Genomic DNA, 15,399 nt, shown 5'->3' with positions numbered 1-15,399 from the left:
AAATAGAAAAATCAAAACTTTAAAGTTGTACTTAAAAAAATCATCATTCATGGAAGTAATTAGAAGTTTTAGATTCTACATTCTCTTGTGAAACATCACTAGTATTTCTGCCAATATCATATGCAGATTTTACTCTGACTTCCATGTCAAGTGTCTGACATGATTAGCAATATTAACTATCATTACGAAGGGACCTCTGAAAATTAAGTCTAGGCAACTTCCCTGTTGCCAAAGCTGTTGTTATATGTTTTGGTTCTAATATACAATAGGAGACTAACCTCAAGCAAGCAATTGGCTACTTCACATTTTCTAAAGATAGTCATTCTCACTTTCTACAAAGTCATGTCATATTTCACAGCAGAAAAATGACTTGGCAGCGAGAAAAGTTCAGGACCCCCTCCCTGCCCCCCCCCCCACCAACCTGCCTTGAGCCTTTCAATAGTGGATGCTAGATTAATTGAAACAAAGCGGGCAGGGATGGAAAAAGAGTCATCCTGGTCAGTCCCACTTTCAAATTAGGATGGTGAAGGAAAAATAAAATAAACTTTTTGTTCTTCTGAATCCCAACCTGAAACAGGATTGCCCAAAGTGTCCAAAATAAAAAAATACCTAAGATAATACCAAAGACTATGTGCTATAATTTACTTATTTACTTAAAAAAATCTCCTGCACTGAAGGAAAATAGTATAAATTACATTACCAACCTTCAAAAGTTAGCATGTAAAGAGTATTCTAAACTTCAAACCATTGCCTTTCTTCGAGTATTCTGTAGGAAATTCATAGATCAAAAACAAATACAGGGGTCTCAAATGCACTGATTTATAATATTCTTAAATATTAAAAAAGGAAAGTAACTTAGCTATGTGGGTTAGCTAAAGCAAAATTTCAGGGATTTTAGTATCTTAACCCTTAAAGGATCATACAATTTTTTACAGCTGAGCAGTTTAAGTAGAAATAAATACTAGTACACACTAGAAGAGAAGATTTAATAATTGATAAAAATGTACAAAAATATTCAAATCAGAAATGCTTTAGAATGTGTACCACGAAGTCAGTACTTCTCAGTGAGGAGGGAAGGTAAAAGACTTCCTCAATGAAAAAAAGCAAGAGAAAGATCGGATTTAAAAAAAAAAAAAAAAAAAGACAACTGTTAAAGAAATCGTTTAAGTCAACATTGATTTGTTTTAGACAAGGATATTGCAACCATCACTTAAAGTTTGGTGGCACATTCTTTAGTAGGTCCTTAAGGCAATATATTTAAGCTAATTTACAATCTGATTTGATGTTAACTTTTTAAACATCACCTCAAAATAATGCCCTCACAATAGCCTTTTTAAAATGTATTTAGATGTTTCATAAAAAATAATGGTGGCTTTATTATAGTAGTGCTCAATAGCACCACTATAGTTAAGGGTCTACCAGGTTTCCATTAAGAACACCTATGTCTGAGTTCACCTTAAAAGATCATATTGGCTTCAACCAGTTGGATAGTGCACAAAAAAGCAGTTTTATCAGTTGCTGGTGCTTTTTTTGTACTACTAGATATTAAAAAATTTTCATTATATCCTCAAAATCCAACTTCTATAAAGTAAATCAAATCACCTCATGACTTTGACTTTAGAACAAAGTAGAGACACCTGCAGTTATCAGTAAATTGCCACCTTTAATCCATTCTGCAGTGCCCTATGAAAGGGTCACAGAAAGACAGTTATGACTGTATGAAAATATGATTCTTGATACAGAATCAAAAGTTATTTTCAATTTCCTTTGCTTTTTATAAAGTCCACAATAACAATACTTAAATGCACTTTTTTTTCTGTGATATAATTAAAACCCAGTGTTATTTCAATTGAACTTAAAATAGAATCCCTGGTCTGAATTAGACTTTAAATCATACTGTAAACATATTTGGTATAATTTATTGATCATCATCCAGTTGCTCCAAAAGGGTCCTTCTACGCTTTTCCAATTCCCCTTCACTCAGTTCACTGCCAGAAGTATCCCAATTACCCTGAAAAGACAACGAATACAATTATATTTGTGTCAGGACTCAAAAGGTTAAGTAGTAATGAACCTTTGAAAAAAGAATCCACATCTATGTGGATTCTCTTCCACAAAAACAAATGCATCGTAGGGTATGAAGACTGATCTCTTTCCTAAAAGCCTACCAATGGGTTGTTAACTAAGTACTCCTTGGTTACATTAGGGGAGACACTTAACTTAGAATGAGACTTTTATATGGTGTTTACATTAATATGTAGATCGGGGGAATAGTAAGTACCAGTTTTTCTTCCTCTTATACAACTGAATATGAAACATCTTGTTTCCATTTAATGGAAGCTGGGTGTTCATTTCCTAAGTATTATATTCCTTGCTATTTTTTCCGATTCTAGGTTGTCCTATAAGTGTTTTATATTACATAAAAGTATCAAGCTTTAAGCATACTATTGCGCCCAGATAAAGAAACATTCCAGATCTATGAGGACGATAGTTTGGCTGGAAAAAATTTAAAACAGACAAAAAAACCAAAACAACTGTGAGAAGCAACTTTTCAAAAGTAGATTTTTCACCTATCTTCCTTCCCCCTTCAGGGATTTCATTTAACCTACTGTGAAGAAGAAACTATTAAGTTGCTAAGTAAGTATAGAGGAAATCATCATTCCTCACCAAGGATGTGCATCAGACTCACCAGTGCAGCTTTAAAAACAAAACAAGAACAAAAAAACCCTCCACCCTATTCCCACTGAATGAGAATATCCAGAGGGAGACCAGGGCTTACCTACACAATTTAAACTCTCAACTGGTAACTCAGAGGCATTATACTTGCTAAAGCCCACAGCATTTGTGGAACGAACGGCAAGGTGAAGAAGGCTTGTGTTACTGTGCTCTGGCATACATACACAAACACACATACAGGGGGAAACTGAAGACTAATTATGTAATTTGATAATAAAACATTAGATCTGGCTTATTGTATCCTCCTATCTACTTGCCCTCAACTCTTCCCTCCCAATGATTAAAAGCTGCTGGAAAGCTACCTTTTGAAACTGGATTTAGTAACAATGACAACTGTGGATATGGTGGAGGGAAAACCTGATTTGAATCTCTTAAAGTTTATATTCTTAAATTAGGTAGACAATGTCCATTGGTATTTCTTTGTGAGAATGTACAAAGCAGAAGAATATATCCTTTCTTAGTGGGTTAAACAACTGTTAGAGAATGCCATGTTATTTTTTTAAGGAATATAAAATTTAGGATGCTTAACTTGGGTCATTCATGATCACATACGTTAGAAAACTGTGTGTGAAAAGTAGCTGACATTTTTGTACTCTGAAAATGCAGAGATGAAAGAATTCTAAATACTTACAGAATCCTTTCCAGTCTTTTTCTTAGGTGATTTGTGTTTTGACTCTGATCTTTGTCTAGTTCTGTCTTTTTCGCTTTCCCGATCTTTTTCTTTTTTATCCTTCTCCCGTTCAGCATCTGACTCTGGAGAGTCCTGTGTAAATAAAAAAACAATGTCAGCATTTTGATAAAGAAACCATTCCATTAGAAAAAAGTCCCTATATAGGTAATATTTAAGAACACCCACATATAACAGGAGTATGTATGTGTTCCCAGAGTGGTGGAATCTGAATCGATAACCTCAAGGAATTTAAAACATTCCCAAGATTGATGAGATGAAGTTGGTCTTTCCTATGGGAAAGATAACATTCTGACAGGGTAAAATACCACTAAAAGAGCGTCACTAAATTAAGTGTGCCTTCATCACTAAGATTAGGTGTATCTTGATGTGTACCTAAGATTAAGAGCTGAAGGTAAAGGAAAAAGTTTAAACATTTAAACTTGTGGTTCTCAACAACAGCTCAATATATATATATATATATATATATATATATATATATATATATATATAAAATCACACCCCCTTGGGTCTTTCTGTAAGATTACTATAAAAAACCAGAGTGGGAGTCTTAACACTGTGTTATTTTTTTTCAAAGTTCACCAAAAGATTTTAATGAAAGATTAAGGTGAACAACAACTATGAAACTCTTGAGTTTAGGTACATACCTAAACTGTTGACTGCATCGGACTAGACAGAAATTTCTACTGCCACTGAGAAAGTGAAGGGCAAAAGCCTAGGTACAGTGTAAAAACTAAAGAGTTTGCTTACAGATTTATGTCTTCTCTTCTTGCTTTTCTTCTTATGTTTTTTTGATTTCTTATAACTTCTCTCTAAGCAGCACAAAAAGAAAAGTGTCAGAATTTGAGGACATCCAAGTGTCAATGATTTTAATCAAGTTAAAAGATATGTTTACCAGATTCAGCACTAGAAGAATGTTCTGAAGCAGAACGAGACTCTGATCGCTGTCTTTTTTTCTTTGAATGGCTGTCATCATCATCTGAATCTGATCCCTACACAATACAAATAATTTCATTCATAATGCTGCTAACAAATATTTCAATACACTTATGGTGCCATTTTTAATAAACTTCCTTACTGATCGAGAGCGGGAGCGTTTCCTGTGATGTTTTTTAGATTTCTTAGAGTGTTTCTTATTCTTTGAATGATGATGTTGACATTCATGCTACAGGGGCAAAAGAAAAAAATTTCAGAAGTTCACACTGCAGACAGTACATCATGGAGAATTCTTAAAAGCTTTACAAATAGGTTCTTAGAGTAAAACCGCATTCATTTTGCGTATTTAGGATGTACTCCCCCCTTGAAATGGTGCAAAGAGTTACTATCACTTAACAAGGAACAGAAGAAAACATTTTAACTATCCTGTACCCACTCATTTGGACATCTAAATACAACGTTCAAAAGTATTAATAAAATACTTTTTTTTAGCAATGAGAATGGTGTGGGTACAGTAGGGACAACTGATACCCTCCATAAAGGTATAATCTGCAGAATAGTTACACTACTTTCAAAAACAACAAAATATTATTCATACATGGCTTTTCTGATGAACGTGGCTCAGCACTGAAATAAAGAACTACCTCAGAATCATCCATAAAGGAGGTTGGTCTCAGAAATTAAATGCAAAACCAGCTCTTTTCACCCAAGGAGCATTCCCTTCCTAGCCAAGCTTAAGATATCCAAAGGCAATCTAACTACACATGAAATCAGAAAAGGAAATGTTGTCTCTGTGGATTTTAACTCTGTCACTAAAATAATTATGAGGCTAGTAGGGAAGGAAAAACGCTGCAGTAAAAACTCCTTGCCCCCAAACATAATCTAAGCCTTTGAAAATAAATTCTGCTTCAGTTTACAAGTAAGTGGAAACAGAAACTCTGGTTCAGGGACTCTGTCTCTCTCTGTGTCTGTCTGTCTGTCTCTCTCTCTCTCTCGATTGACTGATTAATTGTTCCCTGACCAAGGATCAAACTGGCGGCCCCTGCAGTGGAAGCGCAGAGCCTTAACCATTGGACCACGAGGGCAGTCCTCATTCTTTCTTTATGTCACTCAATGTTAACTCTTCTTCCTTTTCTACTTCAAGGCCCACATTATTGGGGTCCAAATCCTATTCTGATATGTTCAGCTTTTCCCTATGCTGCCATCATTTTGCTCCATTTATGAGCTCACCACTAATACCCCCCAGCACAGATCATGAAAGAATCTTGTTGGAGATGCCTGAATTGGGGGAAAATGTTAAGACACTACCTAGAGCAGAGCTTATCAAAATTAAATGTACATTCTAGTGCTCGAGAATCTTGTTAAAATGGTAATTCTGATACAGGATTTCTGCCGATGGGGCCTGAGGTTCTGTATTTCTAACAAGTTTCCAGGTAATACAGATGCTGCTGGTCTGAAACACACTTTGAGTAGAAAAGATCTATAGGTCAACAGCACTAGATCTAGAGGCAGCTGGGAAACAATATACGGTACATGTGCGACATGTTAACAGAGCAAACTGTTGTCAACAATGATATTCATCAAGAACAATAAATCCAATGCAACAGTCAACAGTCAATTAAGTGACCTGCTATGCCCAATGACCATCGGCAGCACTATAATATTAAGTATGTGCTAACGTCGGCTTGCTGTAACGTATTGGTTTGTCTATAACTGATAGCACAGCATATTTGTTAAAAGCACTGGCCCTGGAATCAAAAGCCTATGTTGGAATCCCTTCCATGCAAATTACTTTTTCTCTTTGCCTCAGTTTTGCTCATCTGTAACTTCATAGGGTTGTTATGAGGATTAAGCTCATATATGAAATATCTGTAAAACAATTAGAACAGTGCCTGGCCCATATAGGCAGCAAATACTACTATTCAAAAATTATTGGTCAATTTAGCATATTTACTATCTCCAAGTGCCCATCTGAAATCTTCATCAAAATACCCTTAATTCAGCTAGTGGAATAACTTGCAATTTTATCATTATTTTAACAAAAACTTACTACCTTATTCCATTATTTTTCAGAACATCTCTGAGCTTCCAACACATCTAATGTAGTATAATATTTGAAATGTGCTTAAAAGCTGTTTTCTATCTGTTTTACAAGATTCTGATTTCTTTTTAGGTTTACTAAGTCACCCCATTTGACTGCTAAATTGATGAATTTCTGTAACACTGTATAAGTATGAAACAAATATGAAAAGTGTCCACTAAACAGATCTTTAAATTCCCATGCAAGCTTAGTTTGTTTCAATTAAAAGCAATTTCTATAGAATAAACCATTCCCTAATCATCCCAGGTAGTAAGTACATTTGTATAAAATTACTTAAAAGTATAATTTAAAAAACGTACTTTGATCATTCTAAATTCTTCAATTTTTAAAAAAATTTTATGTATTTTGTAATATTTCAGCCACTTACGATAAAACTAAAATTACCTCAAGCACATGCATAAAATCTTTAAATATTCGTTTTCTTTCAGACTCTAGAGTTATATCCTCAAATGCTGGCTCTTTTACAAATCTCTCCCGGATCTGAAAAATTCAGATATGGAATAAATATATGAATACTGAGAAGAGTATACCAATATGACTAAAAGGAATCATAGCAGCAAGTGAAAACTGTGACACCCAGCCCCCTCAAAGTGTTTATTTCCTTTCCTCTAGTTATCTCTGTGGCTATGAGAAAGAATTTAAAAATTTTTATCTTCAGTTGTAAAGGAAAAAATTTACAAGTATACATACATCTTCCCAGACAGCATCCAATTCTATTGGAGGAGTAGCTTGTTTCAACATACTCTTAAATGCAGATTCTTTTCGTTTCATCTTCCGAGCCTCCTCTTTTTCTCTTTCGCGTTCACGGGCTTCTGCCTTTTCTAGTAACTTTTAGAAAACATACTTAGTTATAATAGTATAATATAATCTGTGTTAACTGAAATAATTCATTATAATTAATTTAAGTATTCTCCTATCATCTATAAGTTAGAGAGCCAATTATTTTTAGGAAAGGAAGCTTACCATCAGCCATCATCTAAGTACATTATATTCTGTTACCTTATCCTGGAAGAGTGTCCACTACTCTGTAAAATACTATTCCTATTCCCTTATTTCAGTAGCTTACATACAACTTAAGTATTTTTGGCCAAATATATTAAAAACTATACTACTAATCTAGTTGTTCATAACAGTAAAGATGATAACTTACACTATTGAAAGCCAACTTAATATTTCCTGCATCTAATGTGGTTGATCTTTTAGTCGAACTGATTATTGCCACAAAGTCTTCAAAAGTAGTATTTACTTCAACTACAAATCCTTTATCCTAAAAAACAGAAATCTTGTTAATATTAATAACAGTAATCAAAGGAACACAGTATCACTTTAAAATATATGGCACGGATTAACAGTTAACAGCAAGTATACTAGTTAATAATACGAAGTATATATTATTTACCTTTAGAATGTCTTTTATTATCTTCTTCTCATCATGATAACGTGCTTTAAGATCCTCAACATAAAACTTGAAAAGGTCAAGTGCAGTTGATCCTAATGAAAAAACTAAAGAAGTCAAAAGCTAGCTCTAATCAAAGAGCTGCAATTACTTTTTTGTTTATAAAACAAAAGAAAGCACCCCCCATGCCCCAACACAACCATCTTTCCCTCTGGCCCATTCCAACTATCATAACTACAAATTAGGAAAGAGAAGAATCTCACCCGGCTGACCAAGCATATTAGTGAATCTAATGTCAGAACTAATTGTTGGATACAATTCCATCCAAGATGACATAGAATGCAGTTGTCCATGTTCATGCAGTTCATCTAAAAATATCTGGGGGAAGGGGAGAACAACAACGAACCCATTATATATTGAAAAGCCATCTTTAAGGACTTTAGAAATATTGGTATAACATGAATGAAGATACATGTTAAAAACAGCTATATTTAAAACTCTTCTGCCAACGTTATCACAAATATGTTTAGGTGCAAAGCATATTTGCTCTTTGATGAAAGTAAAATCAACTTTTAGGCAAAAAACTATTTTGGACTTCAGAGAAAAGGACTGTTGAAAAGCTACATTACCTTTCCAGGCTTCAGTTTACTGTCCCTTAAGATAGATCATCATTTCCAGTTTGCAAATAACATATACAAATAAAGTCAAAACACTGGATGTTATCTCAAATGATGAGGCTAAAGAATGTGCATGCACGTTTACTGCAAAATATACTTTTTGTTTTTAAACATAACGCCTAATGTGTTCTGAGGATTTTTTAATTTAATTTTCTTTTCTAAGAGGAAGATATACAATTTTACTAAAGCAACATACATATAGTGTGGGGAACTAGGACTCAACCCCCATGTCTGATTTTAAAACCTATTTCCTTTCTTCCATATTACTGTTATAACTTAAATTTTTATATGCTCACTTTATCCTTTTTTTTTTTTTTTTTTTTTTTTACTATTTGCCAACTTTCAGGGCAACATAGTGGGACTTTAGTACTCAGCAATTTCCACATTTCCTATATCCTGAAATCCTTAGGGAGTTTTAATTCTATAAATGTCCCTAAATTAGGGGCCAAATTCTGCTCCTAAAATTCTTATACCTGCCCTGTTCAACACCAGCAGTATATAACACACAATGATTTTGAAGGTTTATTACCAAAATAAATAAAAATATATTGGTTGCATGTTAAAAGACAATATTTTAGATATATTGGGTGAAATAAAAGGTTACTAAAATTAAATTAGTAAGAAATTAAAATCATGTATGTGGCATACAAATTTTTATTGGGAAGCACTGTCCTGAATGACACCAGACATGTATAATACCACTTCTCTCCAAATAGAAATAAGCAGTCTCTATTTCCAAAATTTTTTCCTCAAACTTAATTTCTATCCTTTCGTCCTTACCCTTCAACATAAATGGGAGCTCAACCCACCCCTGCTGTGTGATAACCAAGGTTCTTCACCTACTCCCTTTTGAGTCCCTAAAACAGCCTAGAAACCATCTTCAATGATGCTCTCTAGGATCTTAAAATCTACTTCATCATACCTGCTTTGCTAGTATTTGTTTCACTTCTAGGTTGCTGATAAAGTCATAGAATTTCGACACTGAATCCATTTCAGTAGTGAATCTCCTAACTTGAATGAAAATTAGAAATCACCTGAGATTTTTTTTAAGAAAATATGAATTAAAATAAAGATATTTGTAATTTATTTCTTAAAACTCACCAGGTAAGTTTTATGTGAATTCAGGTTTGAAAACCATTATGCTAAAACTGTATGGCTCTTTCTCTCTTTACTAACCCCACCTTGGGAAGGGGAGGAGAAGATGGAAACCAAGTTGCTTCAAAGATGGCTGAGGCTGGTTATTTCTCCTTCCCTTAGAGGAGAAGGCTCCCAACGTTGGCACTAATGACATCTTGGAGCTCGTAAACTTTTTTGTTTTGTTTTGCGGGGGGGGTGGTCCTGTACATTGGATGATGTTCAGCAATACCTCTGGTCTCTACCCAACTAGATGCTAGTAGCAACTTCTCCCCAAATCATGACCATCAACAAAAGCACTAGTTGAACACCACTCACTGCCTCAGGCCAACTCAATAATATGTCTTTTCCCTCATCTCCTTCCTTCTTTTTGTCTCCTCATATAAGGTTCATAATGTAACTACTCACATATGCTTGAATAAACTTTCAAAGATTTTATTTAATAACAGAATACCCCTATCCTCCAATTCTTTCTTCATCCTCTCCCTTTTTTTTTTTTTTTTTGCGGTACGCAGGCCTCTCACTGTTGTGGCCTCTCCCGTTGCGGAGCACAGGCTCCGGACGTGCAGGCTCAGCGGCCATGGCTCACAGGCCCAGCCGCTCCACGGCATGTGGGATCTTCCCGGACTGGGGCACGATCCCGTGCCCCCTGCATCTGCAGGCTGACTCTCAACCACTGCGCCACCAGGGAAGCCCCATTCTCTCCCTCTTGACTGGTTCTCTCTTATCAAAGAAAAGCCACACTCTTAACCCTGAAAGTACTCTTGAACTGTCTTATCAAAACATCAGAGAAAGGTCTGATTTTGCCTCTATTTACCTTTAAACTATTTGGCAACTCTTTAACTTCCCCTAGATGTCGACAGTCACTGACCTTAAATGTTACATCTAACTATAGTTCTTTCAGTCTTATTTCATAAAGAATCTCAACATTTGCCACTTCTGGTAAATTACCTTAGGTGGTATCTCAATGAATCATGTGAAGAAATGGTAAAAACAAAACCACAGATTGTAGTCCCCCTCCCCATCCCAATTTGATTCATTAGGTCTCAGTGGGGTTCTAAGAGTTTGCCTTTCTAATAAGTTTCCAAGAGACAGTGATATGCTGGCCCATACTTAGAGAACTGCCCGAGGCCATTAGCTTTCTCTGCATGATTAGGGTATGTTATCTCCATGACCACATTTCAGCTTGGAAGAAGTTGAAGCGGTACTTCTTTTAAAAACCAATGATGTGGGACATCCCCGGTGGTCCAGTGGTTAAGAATCCGCCTGCCAATGCAGGGTACACAGGTTCAAGCCCTGGTCCGGGAAGACCCCGCATGCCGCGGAGCAACTAAGCCCGTGCACCACAACTACTGAGCCCATGTGCCACAACTACTGAAGCCCGCGTGCCTAGAGCCCGTGCTCCGCAACAAGAGAAGCCACCGCAATAAGAAGCCCGTGCACCGCAACAAAGAGTAGCCCCCACTTGGCGCAACTAGAGAAAGCCTGCGCACAGCAACAAAGACCCAATGCAGCCAAAAATTTTAAAAAATTAATTAATTAAAAAACGATGCTGGAGTTCTACTCGTCTCCTTCACATTCAGTTGCTGAAAATTTAGTCACGTTACCACAAGTAGCTATAAACGAGGCTAGAAAACTTAGATTTTAACTAAGGAGCCATGTGCCTAGGAAGGGGAGAACAGATTTTCACGAGGTTAATACTCTTCTGCAACCACTTAGCTTTAATATCTCTTATGAAGCTTTTGTAATGGTTTAAAATAAGGAGAACTGTAAGGTAAAATATAACAAAAAGAAGGAAATCTGGGCCACAGAAAATATAAGAGAAAGTACAATGTCAATACTGAAACTGGAGAACGTGGGTCAGAAATCCTAATATAAAGGCCACAAGCATCTTTTGCTAAGCCTAAAATATGGCTTTTATGTGTCTGGCATTGTTTCTGATTACTATTGATATAACTGGTATTAGCATGTTTTGCTTCAGATATTCAGCTCAGTAATTTTCCTCTGCTACTATACCTCCTTTAAAAGTATATTCAAAACTTAAAAGAGACCTACTGAATCAAATTCTGGGGGTGAGGCTCAACAGTCCCTGGTTTTAACAATACTCCGAATGATCCTTTGGGAAACCACTAAGAGGAAACCACAGAGAGTAGTAAATGTTACGTTTTTATGGAATGAAGACTGCAATAATGCTATTGGCTATGGCATTTAAGATGATTAATGATCTTTGGCACCATGGGGAGTTTTCTAAAAGCCCTCTAAGTGATTCTGATGCATGCTAAGTTTTGAGAACCACTGCCTTAGGAGATGACAATGTGCTCTACCCTAAACCAAAACAACTGTTCTTTCAAGAAATAAAACCTCTTATTTAAGTCACTGTAACTTAGCACTTACCCTAATACAGTGTTTAATGAAAGAGACCCAGTAATTAAAACACAGCATAGATTCCAAGTCTGGCTCCACTACTCAGTAGCTGAATTTGGGCAAGTCACTTCATCTCTCTAAGCCCATTTCCTTACCTATATAAATGGACATAACAAAAATAGTGCCTACTATCATAAAATAAGGCTATCATAAAAAGAGGTTATAAATTTTAAATGCACAGCAATAAGCAATAACGCTAACTGCTATTATAATTATTATTGAAATGGAAATTTGGTGAAATATAAAATGCAAAAATTCATTGCTCTGTGATAGGCTCCATTACTGAGAGACTAAAAGTGATACTTGGAGGTCAAAATAAGCCACTAGCCTATATAAAGAACATGTAATTTTAGCTCCTCTGTATAGTGTTTAAAAATTATGGCCCATCCTCAAAACCATTCTCTAGAACCGAAAAATCAATTAGTACTAGTAACTCATCACACATATTTTATTTTCAGTCCCCCCTCATGATATCTATTCCTCTTTCCCAAGTGAAACCTTATCTATCAGTGCTCCCTTTAAATACCAAATCTGCTATAGCCTTCCATGTTCCCCTAGCCTGAAATAGCTACTCTCCTTAAGTGGATTCATAACTAAATATAGAACTTAAGAGTTAAATTTGTATGGATCCTCTGCAAAAGCCCAAGTTAATGATCTGAGATCAAGATTCTCAAAATTGTTTACATCACTATTACAGGTCATTAACCATATTATACAATTAAGCTAGAAAACAGAGCTTTTAAAATTACCTGAAAAGATTCTCTGTTTTTACGCTGTCGTCTCCTTTCCCGAAGCAAACTCTTCTGTTTTTCTTCTTCTTCTTCCTTTTCTAAAGCCCGAATGTGTTCTTCAAAGCAAATTAACGCATCTTCTTTATCCATGTCTAGAATTTTTTCAGTTAAAAAAAATTAAAACGTCAAATATCAGTAAAGAAAGCAGTTTACTTATTCGCATTAACTCCCTACAAAGTTCAAATTCGTTTTACCAAAATATTTACATTTAAACTCAAATATGACTTCTAATTATCTAAATAGGAAGTGTTCAAGGAAAATTTATTTATAACTTTTTTTTTTTTTTTTTGGGCCACGGTGTGCGGCTTGTGGGATCTCAGTTCCCCGATCCAGGGATCAAACCTGTTGCGCCCCCTGCAGTGGAAGTGCGGAGTCCTAACCACTGGACCGCCAGGGAATTCCCATATGAAAAATTTCAAAAAGACCTCATTAAATCATAGCCCCCGAATCCGAGGATGAAACAGAGACAACACATACGACACAAGTAATAAAACGAAAATAAAACTGCTGTGATAAATTTGTCAGCAATATCAGAATTACCCAAGGAGTTTTTCAAAGTACAGAATTCTAGGCCCTCCCTCAAACTTACTGAAGTATGGTATTCAGAAGGATAATCAAGAAAGCTGTAATTTAAAAAGCAACTAGGTAGATCAGAAAAAGACAGAACTTGGGGAAGCTTACTGTAAAATAATGCTAATCCATTTTTTGCCTTTTGCAAGCAAATCTCTAAAGTCATTACCTCGAGAGGACAGCACGAGTAAAATGTGGTTATTAATTTGGTTCCCACTAAGTCACATATAAATGGCAAGGGACAATTTCAGGCTTTACCTAATAAACATATTTGAAGAATACCTGATAAAGCTAACTTCAGATTTTGGGGAAAATATTTTGTCCTGAATCACAAAACTCAATTAGAAAGAAATATCCTATTTGGAAACAAACAAAACAGCTTTTCAGGGATGGACAAACAATTATGTAAAATTCAGTTAGTGATCGCATAAAAAAAGTGACCATTCTTCGCTGCTGGACAACTTTTAAAAAACTGTTCCTTCCACTTAGTCATCATTCTTACTCTGTAATTCTTCATCTTCTGCAAAAGTTGGATTATCCATCAGATACTGCTGGGCTTCAGACCAAGTAGTAGAGTATGTCACGTTAGCCATGTTGTCAAGTATGTTTTTTAAGGCTTCCCAATTTCTCTTTCGCAACTGCTTTGCTTGCTCCTAAATCAAAAATATGAATATATGTTTTGAATTTCAAATAAAGTATGACATATAAACTGTAATTAGTGAAGGTTTCTTCACATTCTAACTGATGTCCAAATTTCAAATGTTACCCATTTACTTTAAATATCAACACTCTTTACCTTTCCAGTGCTCTTGCCTAACTGCTTGGCTCTTACCTTCAAAATTTTTTTTAACCTCTCGTCTAAAGCTGGAATCCCACCTCCCTCACCCCCTTGCAAAATCTCTCCTCCCACAACTATGCATTGTAGACACTGTCCAAACGAAAGTTACAAATCACACAACAGGTAAATGATAATGTGTTCAACCACTTTCAGCTATGTTCAAATTTTTGTCAATAATACTTACATTTCTGTAAGTCTCTTGGAAGACTGGACAGCATACAACTTAGTGCATAACAAAACAGACATGAGCAAAACTAAATGTATTTGTAGCATAGTATTTTACTGTTTTAAAACACTATCCTACAAATACATTTTAATGGTAATAATTACACATTACTGCTGTTCTTGTAAAATAATCATAAATAAATGCCTTATAAGCAAAAACACTGAGCATTTTTTCAAACTAACAAGCTAACAATAAGTATTTTTCAAAGTGGGCATAAGACAGCCAATTAATGACAACCTAAGTATCAACTGCACAAATCTCTACCTACTATGTTCACATCAGTACTTATTATTATAGGAGCTATCTATTTTTAAATGTAACTTCTAATAAATAGATCTGTTGCACCATATTAACTAAATAAACCAACAAAAATGAACATGTTATAAAGTAACTCCTAAACAGGATGAAGAAAATCTTGTTTTATCAATAAACACCAGTAAGAGTGAATAATACCTTTTCTTTTTTTGAAAGAAAGAATAAAACATCTTCATAGATTTCAAGACGATCACGTTCTGATATTGCATTCCAGACTTCCATCTCTCCAAACATTTGCTCTGCTTTTCTGTTTGTTAAAAAGATTAAATGTTACTCTATACTACACCATAAAAATTTTAAACCATTTTAATTTTATTCTAAATTTAATACCACCAAATTAACACTCTTTTCCACTCTTAAGTTCATGATTGTATTATAAGAGAAAACTTTTGTATAAATTTTGTTGATTTTGTTTCAAATAAACAAGATGTGGTTTCACTGGTTCAAAAAAAAAAAGAAAACTTTTGGATAATTAAGAAAAAGAACAAAACAGCTTAGGCCTTGAGAGATAGAGGAGATAATTCCAATTGAGCAATGTTTTGTAGTTAAGACTACCTCTACTTCTCA

At 35.1% G+C, this 15,399-nt stretch overlaps 1 protein-coding gene across 4 annotated transcripts in view; it reads right to left on the bottom strand.

Annotated features, from left to right (window-relative positions):
* Positions 1–969: 969 nt before the first annotated feature.
* The window catches only part of PRPF40A (pre-mRNA processing factor 40 homolog A), a 54,391-nt gene continuing 39,961 nt past the window's right edge, over positions 970–15,399 (bottom strand). For 2 of the 4 annotated variants that reach the window (XM_029224724.1, XM_029224726.1), the window contains 13 exons: positions 14,971–15,079; positions 13,956–14,106; positions 12,842–12,975; positions 8,121–8,235; positions 7,861–7,964; positions 7,612–7,728; positions 7,152–7,289; positions 6,846–6,941; positions 4,503–4,589; positions 4,320–4,416; positions 4,175–4,236; positions 3,368–3,499; positions 973–2,011 (listed from right to left, as the gene is read on the bottom strand). In XM_029224724.1, the coding sequence (XP_029080557.1) occupies positions 1,919–2,011; positions 3,368–3,499; positions 4,175–4,236; positions 4,320–4,416; positions 4,503–4,589; positions 6,846–6,941; positions 7,152–7,289; positions 7,612–7,728; positions 7,861–7,964; positions 8,121–8,235; positions 12,842–12,975; positions 13,956–14,106; positions 14,971–15,079 (1,435 nt within the window). In that variant the 3' untranslated portion in view covers positions 973–1,918. Of the gene's footprint in view, positions 2,012–3,367; positions 3,500–4,174; positions 4,237–4,319; positions 4,417–4,502; positions 4,590–6,845; positions 6,942–7,151; positions 7,290–7,611; positions 7,729–7,860; positions 7,965–8,120; positions 8,236–12,841; positions 12,976–13,955; positions 14,107–14,970; positions 15,080–15,399 lie in introns of all 4 variants that reach the window. The other 2 variants (XM_029224725.1, XM_029224727.1) reach the window with 2 other exon arrangements.

Source organism: Monodon monoceros, unplaced genomic scaffold (assembly GCF_005190385.1).
Source record: "Monodon monoceros isolate NGI ecotype Baffin Bay Population unplaced genomic scaffold, NGI_Narwhal_1 Super_Scaffold_16, whole genome shotgun sequence".
Taxonomy (NCBI): domain Eukaryota; kingdom Metazoa; phylum Chordata; class Mammalia; order Artiodactyla; family Monodontidae; genus Monodon; species Monodon monoceros.
The sequence above is the reverse complement of the archived record's forward strand: the minus strand, read 5'-3'. Positions and strand labels throughout refer to the sequence as shown.